The sequence below is a fragment of the Podarcis muralis genome, chromosome 10, assembly GCF_964188315.1.
Source record: "Podarcis muralis chromosome 10, rPodMur119.hap1.1, whole genome shotgun sequence".
In the NCBI taxonomy this organism is placed as follows: Eukaryota; Metazoa; Chordata; class Lepidosauria; order Squamata; family Lacertidae; genus Podarcis; species Podarcis muralis.
In genome coordinates, this window is record NC_135664.1 from 45,829,068 (window position 1) to 45,847,805 (window position 18,738).

General features: G+C 44.6%; 1 protein-coding gene across 1 annotated transcript; it reads left to right on the plus strand.

Moving 5' to 3' along the window:
* The first annotated feature begins 1,619 nt into the window (after positions 1-1,619).
* Positions 1,620-13,281, plus strand: TOB2 (transducer of ERBB2, 2). The gene is made up of 2 exons (XM_028746144.2): positions 1,620-1,907; positions 8,848-13,281. Exon 2 carries the CDS (start codon positions 8,934-8,936, stop codon positions 9,957-9,959), a length of 1,026 nt encoding a protein of 341 aa, XP_028601977.2. The 5' UTR covers positions 1,620-1,907; positions 8,848-8,933; the 3' UTR covers positions 9,960-13,281.
* Positions 13,282-18,738: the final 5,457 nt, after the last annotated feature.

The following is an 18,738-nucleotide window of genomic DNA, read 5'->3' on the forward strand; positions in this document are numbered from 1 at the left end:
ATAATGTGTTTACAAATAGTGGTCCTACTCCGTGGTACAAGCGCTGTTGCCCTAATCTACAAATCCATCCTAAACATGTTTAGCTTGTCATTTTATAAAATGTTATTTCTGCAGCATGTTTATATTTTAAAAATCTAAGCACAGAACCCAATTTTTGTACAGGGCCTACGCTTACCACTAGCCATATGAGGCAACAGATGCTAGGAAGCAGCAGAGGCAGCCTCACAGGCATTCCTCCTGGCTCCAAGATCCACTCTTCGCTGTTGGATGCCAGAGCTCCGCCTGCCACATGGCCTGGCCGCCCTAAATGAACCTGCTTCCCACAGGTGTGGCGGAGGCCACTGCCCCATGGCCTGTGATGAAATAAAATCCAGCTACCAGTCCAGTTGCATTGTGTATATCAAATGGAAGTGCACCATCTTGTGCTGCACCTCAGGCTGCAAAATGTCTTGGGCTGACCCTGCAGTGAGCATTTTTCTAATGCTGGACTACATCACTTATCACCCCTGTCTGTTGGCTGTGCCGTCTGAGGCTGGAGTTGGCATCTGACAGCACCAGACAGGAGGGTTACAGGACTGGGTGAACCAAAATATGCAGTGGGAAAGGGAGAGATTGTTCAATTTCAGTCTAATTCAGATATCCTTCATTGGTATGATGAAATACAAACATAAACATTTAATGGAGTAAAGCAGGAGGTACAGAATAGGTGTATATTTGTTCAAAGCTACGGTTCTTACTGGAGAAGTAAGCACTGCTGAATATCATGGGTTTTTCTTCCAAATAAACATGCATAGATACCACCAGGCTATACAATATTTCTTGCTTCATTTGTCAGAGGCAGGAAGCTGCCTTATATCCAATCAGACTATGTGTCCATCTAGCTCAGTATTATCCACACTGCCTGGCAGCTCTCCAGGGCTTTAGTCTGAAATCTTTCTCAGCCCTAACTGAAGATAGCAGAGTAGAATCAAATATAATTACCAACCCTTGTCTCTATATTCACATTCACTAATTGGTGGTGAAAGGTGCTAACCACCCACTCACACCATTAGTGAGGCTTAAGGGTGGGAAATATGGAATTTCCCCACCTCCAGCAAATCCTTAGGGGCGGGGAGCATTTCTGTCTCCATAAATGATTATGTGCATGGAAGAAAGCTTGTTGGTAGTTATTGCAGATTAATTAACTCAGATTACAAGGGGCAAAGTCTTCAGTATAAAATCTTGATCTCTCATGCAGCCTAAGCCTATGTAGGTTTACTCGGAAGTAAGTAAAGGGGGTCCAATCCTTGGTTTGTTCTCAGGAGGGTTCTCTGAAGGGTTGAATACAAGTTGTTGCCTGTCACAGAATGAAGAGGGGAAATTCATTAAAACGTACCAAAATAAATAAATAAATATCCGTGGCAAATGACGGACTTTCTTTACGGGAGGAGTTTCCAAGCATCTGAAACAATAATATAACGCGCCCGGCGCAGAACGGGTTAATTTAAAACCAGTGTTTGGGAAAGTAGTTCCAGCCTGCCCTCCTTCCCCTCCCCTTCCTTGTCCTTTGCAGGACGCGTCACCCTGGGTGTGGAAGGGAATATCCATGCGCAGGGTTGCTAAGGGTGAAACTTTTCATTTACTTTGCTCACTTTGGGCCAGGGAGAGGGTGGCTTCAGGTTCCCTGCGCAGGGAGGGAAGGAAGGAAGTAGGGGGCGCCCCAGTCAACATCCCCCCACCCCACTTCTGATTGGGCCTGTAGAAGGGGGAGAAGTTATCTAAAACAGCATCCATTTAATTTTTTTATATAAAAAAAAAATCGAACGCCCACCACCATATCAGCACTTTGTGAGAGAGGAACTCCCAAGAAACACCCTGGAAAGAAAAAGAAGCCACCAAACCATCTCACCTGGTGCTGAAAAAAAGAAGTAAGTGATGGCTTATTGCTAGAATTGAGGGGTGATGAGGGCAAAGGAAGAGGAACGATTTCCATAGTCACACAATTTAAATATTTTCTTGAACGATGTTTTTCTTCCGCACGCCGGCTTAGCTCGTTGGGGTTTTGCTTGCGCCTCGTATATTCCTTTAAGGAACGAATTAATCGCATTGTGCTAATAAGATTTTCAGAAGCCGCCAGTCTTCCAACTCCGCTTCTGGTTCTCTCAAGGAGAGAAGGGCTGGCTTCTACTCAAATCATCGTAGGCAGATCTGCTCTGCCCCTTTAAAAGAAAGGAGGAAAAAAAGGAATCCCTGCCTTAGTCTTAATAGCGCTGTGTCTCTTACACGGCACTCTCCTCCCCCCCCCCAACTCCAAAATATATTAATGTTTTTCATTTCGTGGTGAAGGGAGGTTGAAAGTCATTTGGGTTGAACGATTGAAAAATGTCCCCGGTTCACCATTTTGTTTCTACTCATTTTACCGGAGTGGATTAAAAACAAACAACAACAGCCACCCCAGATCCCTCAGGTAATTCGCGATGATCGAGTCCTTGGACCAACTATCGTGCAAAAAAACCCTCCTCTCTGCCTTCCTCCCAGGTTCGGGTGAATTAGGGGAGAAAATTTCGATCCTTTTTAAGAATGTAAACGGTGGTGGAGGCAACAACAACAACAAGAAGACCAACAGGGCTGGACCGAAAGGGGTGGCCGTGGGGGATCTTTGGGACCCGAGCGAGCGAGAAAGAAGATGGTTTCTGTTTCGCTCAATCCGGATCAATACTCAAAAGCTCGGCTTTTGTCAGGAAAAAAGATGGTTCCAGCCCGTTTTGTGCTCGAACTTTCTTTCCCCCTCCCTCCTCGGAATAGAGCCCCGGGGGCCTCTTTAGGATTTCTTATGTCACAAACGCAGACCTAAACCAAAGCAAATACAGATATATTTATATTATAGTGTGGAGTAAAGGGGGGGGGGAGAGAAATCCAGCCTCCCGCAGCCCCACAGCTTAAGTGGGATGATGAACTTGTTCTCCTTCCCGCAGTGATTTAATAATGGGATGGAGGCGGGGAGGCTCAGGAAAACAAAACGGCAGCACTGGACTCGGTTTGGGGAGCAGCTTTCGGTGTGGGAAGGGCCTTTGGCCGTCGTCTTCCTCTCATTCATCGTGACAGCCGCCCTGTGAGGTAAATTAGGCCCAGGGATCTGCCTCGGAGGGCCCTGCAGGTGCGGGCCTGGGGCGGCTTGGAGCCCAAAGCCACATTTTTGCACTGCCCTTGAATTTAATTTTGGGGTGTCACCTCCGCGCCCCCCCATTATTGAGAAGGGGGATTTCGGGAGGGAAGGCTCTCGGCTATGGGGCGGGGGCGCCTGTGACCCAGAAGCTTGGTCGGCCCTGAAGGGAGAGCCCAGAGCCTGGAGGTAAAGGTCAGGGCCAGATCACCTTCACTCGGCCTACGCTTCTCCTCGGCCTCCGCCCATATTGGGGGGGGGGCCTTCCTTTAGGAAGAGGAGGCTGCAAGCGGTTCTTTGGTGCGTGCATCCCTCGGGGAGGGGAGGCGGAGGCCGGCTGCTGGCTGGGGAGGGAACAGGGGAAGCGGCCTTTCCTCCTCCTCGCCCCCCCAGTGCGGGCCGCATCTCCCGGCTTGGTGCCTTGGCTGTCAGTTTCAAAGCGCACTTGAACTAGCGGGGGATTTACTTTCGAGTATTGCAAGGACGCCTGGCCAAGTCTCCGTTTCGTAGGCCTAGCAGCTCTGCCTGTGTGTGTGTGTGTTGGTGTGTCTTTTTTTGGGGGGGGGGTGTTGTCTACTTCTGAGCTACCCAGCAGGAGCAGATGTGAGTTGCAACCGTAACAATAAGCCCTGATTGAAATTTCCTCCGCTTAATCCATCTCCCGCCCCGCAAGCCGCCTCCCCGCGCGGGGGAGAAAGAGGCCGAGAAATTAGTTATTCCACATAGAAATCCAACAATGCAAGATGGCATGTTGAGGCCGGGGGGGGGGGGGAATGGAGGGGGGGGGAGAAGCGTTGAGCAATCGAGCACAGAGAGCGCATGCGCCTTGGAAAATTTTGTGCCGTGCTCCACTGAGCAGGCGCTCGCTGTCTGGGCCAGCTTTGGCGCAAAGCATATTGAGAAGGGTAGTTAAAAGGCAAAGTAGGTCACTCGCCCAGGCGCTGCATCTTGTGTAGGAGAGAAGCAGGGCTCGCTACGTAGTACAACTCCCGGGACACTCCAGTCGAGGCAGAGCGGAGGGGAGGGGGCCAGCCTTAATGGGTGTTGAGGCTTCCTTGGCTGGGTCATTCATCCGTGGACCTTGGCACAGGCGATTATTGAAGTTGTGGGGCAGGAGGCGGGCGGAGAGCAGGTCCCCGTGCGGGACGGTAATGCCAGTTTTGCGTTCGCGAGGAGGCCTGGGAGGGAGGTGCCCTGTGCAAATAACGCCCACAGACGCAGGAGGTTTTGGCAGGAGAAGAGGGAGTGGGTTGTGCAATCGTGGATCGAGAACGTGTCTTCCTCGGGCTTGCCCCTCCCCAGGCACCGTCGATTTGTATTGCATCTGTACTTAATTCAGATTATCCTCTGAAATTGGGTGCATTGGTGAGGTGGGGTCAACTGAATCGAAGGTTGCTCTTTTGCTTGGGTGTGGCTTGCAATCAAATGTTAGGAGACTGTTATAAGATTCTGGCTTATATTGGGATAAAGCAATGATGGCTTTATGAAGCCAGTGTCGTACCGCTTTCCTCCCCCCAATAATTGCCGTATTTTGTGTAAGGGTCAGAAACCTAGCTAACAAGGTCATTATTTAAAGTATTTACTCAATATGACTGGACCACTGTAGAATTTCCTCATGTGCAAGTGATGGACCTTGGCAATGCCTGTATTACTGAGACATTATGCCCTAATGCCAGAGATTGTTCTTGCATCGAATCATAGGCAAATGTCGTGTAGCTCATTATTCCACATTGTGTCATGTGCTTGTAATTGTCTCGTGCAAAATAAATTGCTACTTGCCTCTGACATTTTCAGAACCATAGTCCTGAGGTAACGTGCACCTTTATTGATGAAGTTCTGCAGAGAAAACAAGGGATTCCGTATTGACTGTTATGCTTTGCCACCTGCAGTCGTCCCCTGTGTAGGTTGCCATATTAACAGCCTAGGGATTACTGAATCCTGATGGATATAAAGCTTATTTTGTTGACATGTAAGCTAGATTTATATTCCTTGGTGGACCTTTTTTCTAAAATGATTTAGACTGTTGTGCTAAATTATATGGGGTCAGCTAGTGTTTGATTATTGTTATATGTATAGATGCTATAACACAAACGTTTAATTTACCATTGTAGTGATAAATGCAGCATGGTATATCCAAAGATATAGATTAGATATCTGTAGTTTTTCGTACTATCTTTGAAGACTGACAACCATCAAAGTTCTGCTTGAAGAAAAGTAATACATTCCTTTCATTTCCCTGAGAGAGAAAGAGCCAGATGGACAAGGGAACTCCTGTCAGAGACAGTCTTTCCATTCTCCAGCTGTAGATGCCTGTCTTAAAGCTATACTATGAAAGAGCACCCCTCAATCAGGACAGTGGTATTTAGGTCTGAAGGTTGCAATCCTTTGTACACTTAACTGCAAGTATGTCCCTTTCAACTTGGTGGTATTTACTCCTGTGCATAATTACTCTGAAGTGAGCTGTAACTTAATATTCTGACCAAGGCATTCAGCATGTACATAAGCAAAAACAGTTTATTTCCTGAAAACATACTTGTAGACAGCTCTGTGTCCCTTTAGAAAGAAAGAAATACTATCAGATCTGAATTATAGCAGCTAGTTTCCAAAATGTGGCATCCTTATAGAAATATAAGGTCTCTTAATGCCAGTCATGTATTACCCTCTCAAGTTTGCTAAGCTTTCAGTACAGCAGACTGAAACCTTGCTATATGTGGAATAAACGCAGACGCCGGCCTGTTTGTTTACTGAGGGTGGTGTGGGTTGAACTTGCACATGAGCTTCTGTTCCAAGCTGATGGTGTGCTTTATGGTAGGGGTTCCCAAACTGAATATCATTCAGGTGTTCCACAGCATGCTGGTGAAGGAATTCTATAGAATCCTATGAAATTCAAATTGTAGTGCAACAAAATAACAATATAAGAAAAGAAGAAGCAATAAAAAGACAATTAAAAATCATACAGTATTTAGCACAGTGCATTCTGTTGTGAACTGCCCTGTGATCTTTGGATAAATGGCAGTATGCAAATGTAATAATAAAATTAAAAATAATTATAATTGCTGCAAGAGGCATAAACAGAATTTAGGGGTTTGCCATTGCTTTAACAATAGTTCTTTAGCCAGAAATCCATTGGAAGGCTCCATCTTAAAGAGTTTGTTTGACTGCCGAGCTTGAAAATGTTCTGCTTCTAGTTGACCTTTCAGAAATTTGCCTTACTCAAATTTCTCCTGTGGCAATTTCCATTTTAAGAAGCACATTCAAATAGCTGTGATAAAACTTCTCACGGTTTAGTAACTCCTGAAAAACAAGCTCCAAGGTCTTGGGCTGTGCTGTTAGCGGTCAGACCATGGTCAACTACATAAGATTGCATTCAGAGGTATTTTTTTAGAGAGCTCTTCTTTTATTTGCTGCAACTTGATACTATAGCAGGCATAGAATCAGCAGGTTTCTGTGGACATACTTAATGCAGAGTTTAGTTTTTTAACGCTTTAGTGAAACACAATAACACAAAGTCCTGCTGGTTCGAACCAAAGACCCATCAAATCCAGTTTGTTTCCTACAGTGGCTAACCAGATGCTTATGGGAACAAATACAGGATAAGTCCAATATTCTGCTCTTGTTCCCCAGCAACTTTCAGAAGCATGTTGCTTCTAATCCTGGAGAACAGCATACAGCCATCATGACTAGTAGCCATTGATGGGGCTACTTTCCATGAATCTGTCTACTCTCTCAAATACTGTTGGTGGCCAGTGTTTGAAATTTGCCAGGTGCATTTTGCAGCTGGCTATCAGCCACTTGCAGCCAGGTGAAGATGCCCGGGTGCCAGGATGGTGCCTGCCATCTTCACCATCTGGAGATGCATGCCTGGGAATCCTTGGGTCTTGAATGTTTTCACACACTTGCAACACATCCTGTAGAATTCTATCCATTATATTTTATTTGCACAATCAAAATGAATTTCAGGAACCAAAAAATCATTTTGAAAAATACAACTTTCAAGCTGTCTGGCCCCAAAATGGCAACCAGGCATTCTTTTTGGCGAATGCAACCCTGGTTTTAAGGAATCACCACCTATAATCACTACATCTTCTGGTAGAAAATTCAGTATATTACCTGTGTACCGTTTGTACAGTCATTGTGTGCTAATTCCTTCTTTCACACAATTTTGTCTAATTCCAGCTGTTCATACACCAGGGCAGTTTCAAACATTGTAGGCAGATAAGCTGACACAAGTGTTCACAAATGGCACGTAAGATGGAAACTTATCCAGTAGCTTCCTTGGTTGTTCCTAATGCTGTAGTTAGAGCTCTCTTTGTTCCTTCTTCAGGATAAGCTTAGATTTCTTCTTAGCTCCAAACACCACACCAGAAGAAGCAGTTTGACACATATGCCAGAAGTTTGGAGTGTATCCTTTGCCCTTGCTTTTTAGTAGGCACTTGTTATAGGTGATCCTAAGGAAGCAAAAAGCTAGTCTCTATCCTGCTAAGCTGCCAAGATAATACATACAGCTTTCTTTTTAAATATCCTTCATTTTCTGTTATTTTTTTCTGGGGCATTTAGAGTTGTATTTAATAGAATGAGTGATGATTGGAGGTCTCCTAGAATGTTAGTAAAAAAAAACCTGGGGGATAAAGAAGAAAAGTTGGTCTTTGCGAACCTAAGTCAGTCTTCCATAATCTATTGTCCTTCAGGTGTTTTGGGCTTCATCACTGGCCAGTGGTCAGTGATGATGGGAGTTGTACACCAAAACATTAGAGGTCAGCACGTTGGGAAAGGCTGACCTAAAGTTCTCTTCCAGGCCACATAGTACTAACCTTCCTGAGTCTTCCTGATGAACGTATGCCTTGTTTTTATATCACTTGGGATCAGAAGCTACTGCTAGTTCCATCCAGGATTATCTTCTGTTTATCTGAGTTGACCTTCTGAAGCTATTTTCAGAAGAAACACCTTTTCAGCTTTTTGTTATATATTTAATATTACAGTGTCAAGGATCGCTGGTGTTACCACAATGGGATGAATCACCACTAAACTAGTTTCTGTCTTTTGAAATGTATTGATCTGCTTTGCACCAGTGTCTTAAAATGAAACTTTGACTCATTAAGACAGTAGCAACTACATGAAAGCTCTGCTAGTGGTGCTATCAATGGCATTGTCCAGATAGCAACACCTCTCTTTAGTGGCACCCCAGTTATGAAAATCCTTCCCATTGGAGGTGCAGTTGGTCTCCTTAGCAATTTTAGGCACTTTAAAAAATACATATTTATTTATTGAGGCTCTTGAAGGAAGTTCAGGCACTCCAAGGGTGTATATTTTGCTGGTTTGATTTACTTTATAACATTTAACTTAACGTGATTTTTTAAAGGATCTATCATATTTTTTATTGTGTAGTTTTACAGCTGTTTATGTTGTATATCACCTTGCAATTTTTGGCTGGTGAGTGGTCTAGAGATAAACTAATAAATAATAATGTTTGACAGCATACAAAGACCCAGAGAAATGTGTATGTGTTAAACGCATAAAGGGATATTCTTCTTTACAATCGTCAAGGTGCAAATGCACTTTGCACAGTCTTTTATTTATTATTGCCAGTTAAGATGTTGAATTCTCAGGAATCAGTTTCTGCAACTAAAAGTATAACTATTGTGCTGCAACAGTATTAAAGATACAATATTTCCACCTTACATTTCATTTCTCTTTGTCTTTTTCAGAATTGTTTGGAGCCAAAATCCGTCTATGTTTGTGTCCGCTGTCTATTTTTAATATACTGCCCTACCTTGCTTGCTGTGAAGGGAGTATGCATCTGGAGATCAAAGTTGCTCTGAACTTCATCATCTCATATCTGTACAACAAGCTTCCACGGAGGCGGGCCGACTTGTTTGGTGAAGAGCTAGAGCGGCTGCTGAAGAAAAAATATGAAGGCCATTGGTACCCAGAGAAGCCCCTGAAGGGTTCTGGCTACCGCTGTGTTCACATTGGGGAGACGGTGGACCCCGTAGTCGAGATGGCAGCCAAGCGGAGTGGGCTGGCTGTAGAGGATGTGCGGGCCAATGTTCCTGAAGAACTGAGTGTCTGGATTGACCCATTTGAGGTCTCCTACCAGATTGGTGAGAAAGGGTCTGTCAAGGTCCTATATCTAGATGACAGTGAGGGCTGCAGTGCAGCCGAGTTGGACAAGGAGATCAAGAGCAGCTTCAATCCTGACGCTCAGGTGTTCGTCCCCATTGGCAGCCAGGACAACTCCTTGTCCAATTCTCCATCCCCATCGTTTGGCCAGTCACCCAGCCCCACGTTCATCCCTCGCTCTGCCCAGCCCATTACCTTCACCACTGCCACTTTTGCTGCCACTAAGTTTGGCTCAACCAAGATGAAGAAAGGCGGAGGAGCTGGAGCAGCCACCAGTGGTACAGGGGTTCCACCACAGCAGCAGCAGCGCCTGGCCAGGTCGCCCACCAATGGCCTGCTGAAGCACAAAGGTCTCTCCCTGTCTATGCATTCTCTGAACTTCATCGGGGGCAGTTCGGCCCCTCAATCTCAGCTCTCCCCCAATGCCAAGGAGTTTGTTTACAATGGTGGATCGCCAGGAGCTAGCAGCCTCTTCTTTGATGGTGTAGCCACCGAAAACCAGGCCGGCGGCATGCCTCCTGCATCCCAATTCAGTGCCAGTGGCGGCGGCGGCAATTTTGACATGGCTCAGGTCTTTGGGGGCAGCACCAACAGCCTCTTTCTGGAGAAGACACCCTTCGTGGAAGGACTCAGCTACAATCTGAACGCCATGCAGTATCCCAGCCAGTCGTTCCAGCCAGTGGTTTTGGCCAACTGACCACCATGAGAGTATTCTGGGGAAAATAACTTCCAAAAAAAGAGAAAAAATAATTAGAAATATTTGAAATCTTATAAATATAGCTTCTTGGAAAGAGACAAATCCTGATTCGTTGTGTCATGCCAGGAAGCGCTGCTGAAGCACTGATTATTTTTTTAAACTTGTTTCCTGTGCTCTTTCCTATCCGTTGTTGTACACTTAATGAGGAAGGTTATTGTTCCAGCCCAGCAGTGGTGGGAGCCAGAGCCACTTATGTCCCATGCTGCTTCTTGGAACTGGTTCTCAAATATTCTTACTGCAAGGATGGCATTTTTTCAGGGTACTGTCATGTCCCTTGCAGCCAGATACCTTGATCCCCCCCCTCCCTGTTTTGGAGTGATGGGGGATGATTTAGACGGCTTCTGGATGTGTGAAGTCTCAAGCACTTCCTAGGGTAGGCCTGGGCTTCTCAATGTGTGATGAGAGGCCCAGACAGTGGAGCAAATGTATTCATTTCTCATAACTCAGTTTTTGTATTCCTATTGCAAAATGGGAGTAGAACAAAGTTCTCAGCTTCTGTTTCTTCCTGCGCTAACTGGTGATGGCAAGGCCTTAGCCCCTCTAGCTTCAGGGGAATGCTGGAAGGGGCAGCATTGTAGCATCTGGGACAGGTTTTTCCCCCCTACAGTTTTCCATTGTAAGCACCTCCTCTCCCCTTAGCCCCCTTAAGAGTCTGGAGTTAGATGTACTCTTTTGGGAAGCTTAGATCCCGTGTCAGCTGCTAATGCTATGATGTATAAATAGGACTCTAGATGCAAACACTTCTGACTTGTGAGAAAAATTGATCCATGTATATTGCACTCTCTTTCAAGGGTAGGAGTGAGAGCTGGCCTTCCAGGGTTTTGTTTGTGTGCCTGAGCAGCCCCCATTGATGTTCCTCTGGACCAATTGCCTTGGTTTATGGGGTTCTGAGCTCTTCTGTTGACAGCTGAGCATTTGGTTACTAATTCTCATGGAAAGAATGGTTTCCTGCTCTTGACTATGATAGCACTACTTTTTGGCAGGGAAGAGGGAGTTAACAGTGCAGACTGCTTTCTGGATGAATAGCATGAGGGTTTGCACTTTGAATCTCATGTCTCTTAAGACTTCTGACCAAAAACCTTATGATTTTTCATTTGAAAGGAAGCAGGCATTCCTGTACGGAAGAGCGCCCCACATATCAGGTCCAGTCTGGACTTGTTCCATTTCGAGAGACTGCATGAGGAATGAAGTGGGCTTGCTGTAGAATGTTGCTCAACATGTGGTGAGAAGAAAATGTTCTCTGATAAGAATGTAGAGTCTCTCCTTCCTTATTGTTGCTATTGAACTAGGAATCCTAATGGTATTCCCTGCATCTCCCTTTTCTGTCATGAGAGGACAGCCTGGAAGACAGGGACAGTAGTGGCCTTCAAGAGTGAGTTTTTCTTTTCTTTTGGCAGATGATTGGCAAACCTTTCCCCATCTATGCCTTGTGAGATAATTACGGAGTCCAAAAGTTTACTTCTCTATGGCGATAAGGGGTGAGAGAGAGCTTCAGGGGAGATAACATAGATGTGGCTGTGGATTACATACTCTAGGCATATTCTCTCTACCATCACTATCTGCTCCCCACCCCCAAACAGCATGGTTTGGACCGTGTATAAAGTGTTGCTTTTGCACCTTCTCTGGCAAAGTCATATTGAATAAATAAGCTACAATTCTAGAGCTCTCCAGTGACTTGACCTGGAGACTTGCGTTTCCACTTAAGCTAAACTGAGGATTCCCTGTAGGACTGTATATGAGCCTTAACTGCTACAAGCATCTGTCCTCCTGTGAAGGATGCCTAACTCTGATGCACTAGAGATCATTCGGTGAAATTGATGGGAAATGTCTCCTGCCCAGGCCACGGCGATGTGGCTTATGCATGAGATCTTCTCTAGGCACCCCCAAGTTGAGCCCTTTTTTGTTTCTTTGTACCCCTTCTTACCCCTGCCTCTTTGCTGGGCTGAGGAAAAGGACACTAAAAAAGAAAAAAACTTATTTGCATTCTGCCTGTTTTCTGTGAGCCACTAAGGGGTTGAGGAGGGAAGATACTATTGGGCAGTAATGTGATGGGTGAAGTTTCATGAAGCTAGAAGTCCTAAACCTGAACAAGACACGTTAGACCTCTTCAGTAAACACGTTTGTTTGTCTTCCCCCCACCCCCACTCCCAACATTACCACTGCCACCCACTTCTTTCCCCTCAACATGTACTGTAGACTGCCATGCTTTTACACTGGACTTCCTCCCTAGGAGAGCTGCTGGCTCCCTATCTGCCCAGCATAATCTCCGCCGAGAACTTCCACATGCAGCAGAAAGCTGCCCTGAGCCCCTGCCTTGGGTGGGGTTATGTACCCTTCTCAGGCTTAAGTATATTGAAGGGAGGGAGAGAACTTCACTAGCACCTGCAACATGTGATGTTTCACACTGCTTTATCCTGTTAACTGCTTTTTGAAAAGAAGTCTGCGTTCATAAGGAGGAAAAGGGGAAGGACCAACCTCTGTATTTCCTAAAGGAACACATACCGTGCTTCAGAAGCATTTCCAGTGCTGGCGACAATGAAACTCACGGCCTCTTTTTTGGTCTTGTTGTCTCAAGAGTTAGACGTTCAGCTTCAATTTTATTTTTAAAACCTGCACTAATTTACCTGGTTTCTTAGGAAGAAAAAGAGATTTTTTTTAACTTTTATTTTTATGGGTTTGTGTTAATTTTTTTGTTGTCCGTTTATATTGAATAATTTGCTACATTTGTAAAATGTAAGAGGTATATATAATATATGTATATTTCTAACGTAAAAAAAATTGAACTTTTTTCTTTTCAAGATTTTTTCTTAGAGGAGAGAGAAAAAAATATTTTTTCAGGAAAATTTTAAAAAAGCAGCAGTGAAAGCTCCTTTTCTCCCCTCGCTTCCCTCCTTCCTGACCCTTTTTGAAGAGCGAATCAGCAACGTGTGATCTTGGAGTATGGATGGACACAAAGAGGACAGAATTATGTATGTTTTTTAATGCAGAGGTCCATGCTGTTCTTGTTTGGTTTTTTGGTTCTTACATGCAGGGGCCATTGAGTAGGGATTCAGAGGGGGTTTTCATTCTTTTTCTTTCTTTTTTCTCTAGCGAAGGAGGAATACAATCAGAGTTTTGTATTCAGAATGTTGTGCAATATTTTGGAACAGGACATTGGCGTGTCTAGAGATTTAGTTAAAAAAAAACAAAGGTTGATCAAATCTGTACAGTTTCTATTGTTCCAGATTTTTTTAAGTTTGTATTAAAAGCATGATATATAATAGCCTCTTGTCCCTGTTGTTTGTGCAAGGGCACTAAGGGTTTGTAAGGGTGGGAAATAGATTTTGGGGGGATTAGGAGGGACATTTCTCCAGATGGGTGCAGTAGTGTAAAGCCAGAAAGTAAATGTCCTGAAGACAGGCTCAGCTCTTTTGAGACATCCCCAGGGTGAGCGAGGAGCTCGCTGCAGAAATAGCACAGACCAGACATGACTGATACCTGCTGAATGCCACCTGGATGACAACTGGAAATGTTGCAACAATGAAATCTCCCAAAGTATGGTTGGAAGCCACTGAATGCCGTATATAAAGCAGAAAATGCTGTTTAGCACCATAATCTTTTCCTGGCTATTGCATCTTTAATTGGACTACATTTCTACCACAATGTTTCTATGTGGAAGTAAATTTGACTGAATTCAGTGAGATTTGACTTAACATTTGTGTATTAGAAGTAAGTCAGGGGTGTATGAGGCAACACCTATCTTAAAGGATACCAACATTTTCTAAAATTTCTGCCTTATATAAGAAAACCCTTAAGTGTATTGGTTATTCCAAATGCTATTGGTAAATGCAATCGGAGGGGTTTGCGAAAATACTTGCTTTGCTTCCAAATAGCATTTAAAACATGGCAGCATGACAAGTGCTAGTGATTGTCGGAGCATGCAAAGTTAACCGTAACAAAATTACAAAAAGTGCCCTAATTATATGAATAAAATGAAAGCATTTTACTACATAATGCTATGCCAACCAAGAACTCAGAAAATAATGTTGCACTGGAGTTTTGTAATACTACTACCCCGGCTAGCCTGTAAGGTAAGACATGTCAACTAGGATCCGCAACACACTGCCCTTATTCCTGGATTAAACAAAACTGGTTTTTTGGGTAGCAGTAGCAATCACCACTGGGGGCTTCTTGTGGCAGACTGTTTTAAGTGTTCAGTTGGCCCAGTGCTTCAGGATTTGTTGTCCTGACGTGTGCAAAGTGTATTATGATGGTTTCAACGTTGCTTGAGTGTTGATTGTAGCTGCATGCAATGGTTAGAAAACCAGTATTTTGTAAAGAATGTACAGTATTTGTCATGCAGCAGTTAAGAAGCCACCATTAAAAGGTAAAGGGACCCCTGACCATTAGGTCTAGTCGTGGCCGACTCTGGGGTTGCGGCGCTCATCTCACTTCATTGGCCGAGGGAGCCGGCGTACAGCTTCCGGGTAATTGGCCAGCATGACTAAGCCGCTTCTGGCGAACCAGAGCAGCACACGGAAATGTTGTTTACCTTTCCGCCGGATCGGTACCTATTTCCTTGCACTTTGACGTGCTTTTGAACTGCTAGGTTGGCAGGAGCCACCATTATGAGCACCTAAAAAAGGAAAAGTGTTTCCTTCCCAGTTAAGCGCCTTCCTCTAAGTAACAAACTATACCAAGTTTGGTCACAATAGTGCTTTGGTAGCCTAGCCAGAGCACCAAGTTCTAACATGTCTCCAGAAACTCCTGGATAGTTTCTCCCAAGCTAGGGTGTGGGGTGGTGGTTAGACATTCATCATAGGGGACTCCCATGTTAAGAGAATTTGAAATATTGAGTCATTTGAGAGGGAGGGATCCTACCTGAACATGGGTTATAATGTCAACAGCACTGGTATTTCTGCTTGCTGTCATTCCCTCTTAGGGCAACAACAACTTACAGCATGAGTCATCCATGAAGGGCAAGGGAGGGCTGTCGGAGAACTGAAAAGAAGGCTGATCTTGCAATGCTTAAGATATGAAGACAGAGCAACAGGCCTGGAGAAAGTGGATTGGAATGTAGGATTGCTGAAGCCTCAATTATTTAGATCATTGGATTTAAATAGGAGATACATGCTTCCCACACACAATAGCAGCTGGAAAATCACAGCTCACAGAGGGCCTTGCATTCTACAGCACTGCAAGCCCAGATTTTGCTAAATAATCCATTGTAGCTAGAAGAGTTTGATGTGGTAATATGTCTTAAGATTTTTGAGCTGTTCCCCAACAGTACAGGGGCTGGTGTAAAAAAACCCAGAGAAATAGTAATAAGGCTATCTACTGGTTTTACTTTTTAAGATTGCTGGCTTTTACATTATCAGTTCAGAGTTTATGTACATATTAGCAGTATCAGTCATGTTAAAACTTTCAATTTACAAAACATAACAAGATCCATACCAAATTCCAAGTTAGCTACTACTAATTAAAAACCAGAGTAAAAATGTCAGTTACACTGTTAAGGAAGAGGCTCAGGTTTTAACTTTGAGCTTCCACAATGTGGAGTTTTGGCAACTGCAAAGCGGCCATCTAGAATGCTTTCCTACAGGCTTCATTGATAGACAGAACATGGCTTTCTGAGAATTTCATGTATGTCACGGTGGAGTCCAAATATAAGAAAATGAAATATTTTTTAGGAAAGATGCATTTAGAAATTCACCTATTGTGTAGAAAACACAGTCAAGAATGTATACTTAAATATGAATTGGTACAGTTTCATCATTTGCATACTGATGCAAAAACGGGGTGGAACAGAGTTGCGTATGTGAAACTGACACAGATCAGAATCGGACTGATCCCTCCCTTTACATCATTGTAACAGCAGGCAGGCACTAGAAAGGTGGTGTGGCTTCCACAAAGTGTAAACCTTTTCATCTCTCCAATTCAAAATGTACCAATGCCAACTTTGCTGGCTGGACTTGTTGGAAGCATGGAGTGGGCAAAGGCAGAACAATTAACTGAGGGGGGAAAGCAGCAGGCTTCCTAGGTGTGCAAGACTCCCAACCAATTCAGGCTACATGCTGGGATGCTGATCTAATGTTCCTTTTCCCTTTCCCTATGGCAGATCTGGTCTCCTGGCACCTCTAGGTTAGTTTTGTCTTTCCTGAATGCCATGGCATGTCATAGGCTGGATGAGTGGCAGAATACACATGGTCCCTCTGAATCAGGCCCCACCTTCAAGGGTTATGGTTCAGGCTAATGCACACATTTCATGACTCTTGTATAAATGAACAGTTAACAAGATAAGTTCCATAACATCGTTCCTCTTCCCCACTGTACATTATGTTTCTTGCTCAGGAGTGTGATAATTCTATACCCTACAATGCAGGTTTGCGTTTGGGGATGTTAAGTCTGCCAACAAAAACACAGGCAAGTAGGAAAGGCCTGGGCCAAGGATAGCCAGCCTTAAAACCTTAAGTGCCTGTCTGTGCTCTTACCTCTGCTTTTCTGGCTGCCCTCCAACTTAAGCTGAATGAGTCTCGTTCACCCTGACCCCTCCACTAATTCGCTGGAGGGGTTACGCTTCCAGGCCTCCTGCTCCTCCTCACCTCTGCTGTGCTGACCTCACAGTGTGTCACCTTAGACAACCTTTTGGGCTTATCAGAAACAATTTCATCTAGTTTTTCTCTCTCCTTTAACTTCATTGACTTCCGTAATGAATGGCTAGCATTAATTAATATTGCAGTCATTCCCAGTGAGAACAAAACCTGGGCTGTAAATAAGGCAAAAACACTCAGCTGTAGGTTCAGGGGCAATTGCACGTTTAAAAAATTGCTGATTATTATTTGCAAATGCACAGAGTCACTTGCAGGGCTCATTGCCTTTGAAAGGATCAGCATATTTGAAAAGCAGGCCAATGTGTTCCTTTGCTGAGATGGCTTGCTCTACTTTAGCTTTAGGAACCATGTGAAATTATGTCACTGATGTAACACAGTTGCAGCAAGGTTCTATTTTTCTTTATCCCAGCATTGTGAGGATGGGGTAAAGGTAAAGGGACCCCTGACCATTAGGTCCAGTCGTGGACAACTCTGGGGTTGCGGCGCTCATCTCACTTTATTGGCCGAGGGAGCTGGCGTACAGCTTCTGGGTTATGTGGCCAGCATGACTAAGCTGCTTCTGGTGAACCAGAGCAGCGCACAGAAATGCCATTTACCTTCCCACCAGAGCGGTACCTATTTATCTACTTGCACTTTGGTGTGCTTTCAAACTGCTAGGTTGGCAGGAGCACAGACAGAGCAACAGGAGCTCACCCCATCGCGGGGATTCGAACCGCCAACCTTCTGATCGGCAAGCCCTAGGCTCTATGGTTTAACCCACAGCACCACCCACGTCCTGTGAGGATGGGGTACTCATGTCTAAAGAGTAATGTTCTCATTAAGGGCTGCTTCCATAAAGCCCCCTTTAGCAAGAGCTGGTGTGTTTGGTCCCACAAGAGGCAGTTGATGGCCACGAATGTGGATGGTTTTTGAAGAGGGCTAGACACACTTATGGAGAATAAAGCTGGCCACCAGTGGCCACTAACCCTGATGACTATGCTCTACCTCCACTGCCAGAGGCAGTATGTTTCTGAATACCCGGTTGCTGGAAACCACAGGAACTGCACTCAGAAGCCACTTGCAGGCTGCCCATAGATAGCTGGTTGGCCACATTGAGAACACAGTGCAGAACTAGGTGGGACACTGCTCTGGCCCAGTGGGCTTTTCTTGTGGTGTAATGGTTATGATGCTGGACTAGGACTAGGACAGTCCACTGATGCTGAACTAGGTTCAAATCCTTACTTGGCCATGAAATACTAGGGCTGGTGGTCTCTCAGCCTGACCTACAGCGCAGAGTGGTTGCAAGGCTAAAATCGACTGCGGGGGGAACAGGTAAGAGAAATCATGTATTCTGCCTTGAGCTCCTTGGAGGAATGGTGGGATATAACCATTAATTTTTAAAGGCCAAGCTTTGCCCCCCCCCCCCCCCGGAGACCAACAAGTGACAGAATGGGAAGTGTGCGGCAGCAGACAAAACAAGAGATAATAAGCAAAGTTCAATTCAACCTTCAGGTTTCTGTATCTGACTCCAGAAAAAGTATCATTGCTTGTTACTGTCCTCCCAGCATGGCAAGTGCGATTTAAGTTTTTCAAAGTAAATGAGACTTGATTCACGAGCAATACAGATGGGCATCTTTATCTACAAAAGGAAGGATTTTATGTTCGTTTAAAGAAGAGCCTTTGAGTCAGTGAAGATAAAAGCTATTTGGCCTATTTATGTTGTGTGAATATTTAAAACTTCAATCCATAAATCATGAGTAGGAGAAGTGCTTTATATCCCGGCAAGCAATACTATTACGTTTAACTTGTGCTCAGCAAACGCAACCACAAATGGGATAGAAGCTGCTGGGTTGTTCCAATTCTTTTGGTTAATGATCGGAACGATGCGTGTAGACTGCTGCCATGTAGTCTTTCAGCATCATAATTCCCTACAGCACAATCAGTCCTTTCCTTCCCAGGGAATGGTAGCTCTGTGGGGGGGTAATGTGGGTCTTCTGATGACTCTTGGCACCCTTAACAAACTGCACTTCCCAGGATTCTTTGTTTGCGGGAAGCCATGACTGTTTAAAGTGGCATAATATCACTACAAATATGTGGTGTGCATGTGGCCTCTGACTGTCATCTACAATACGTGTCTCCAGACTTCCAAG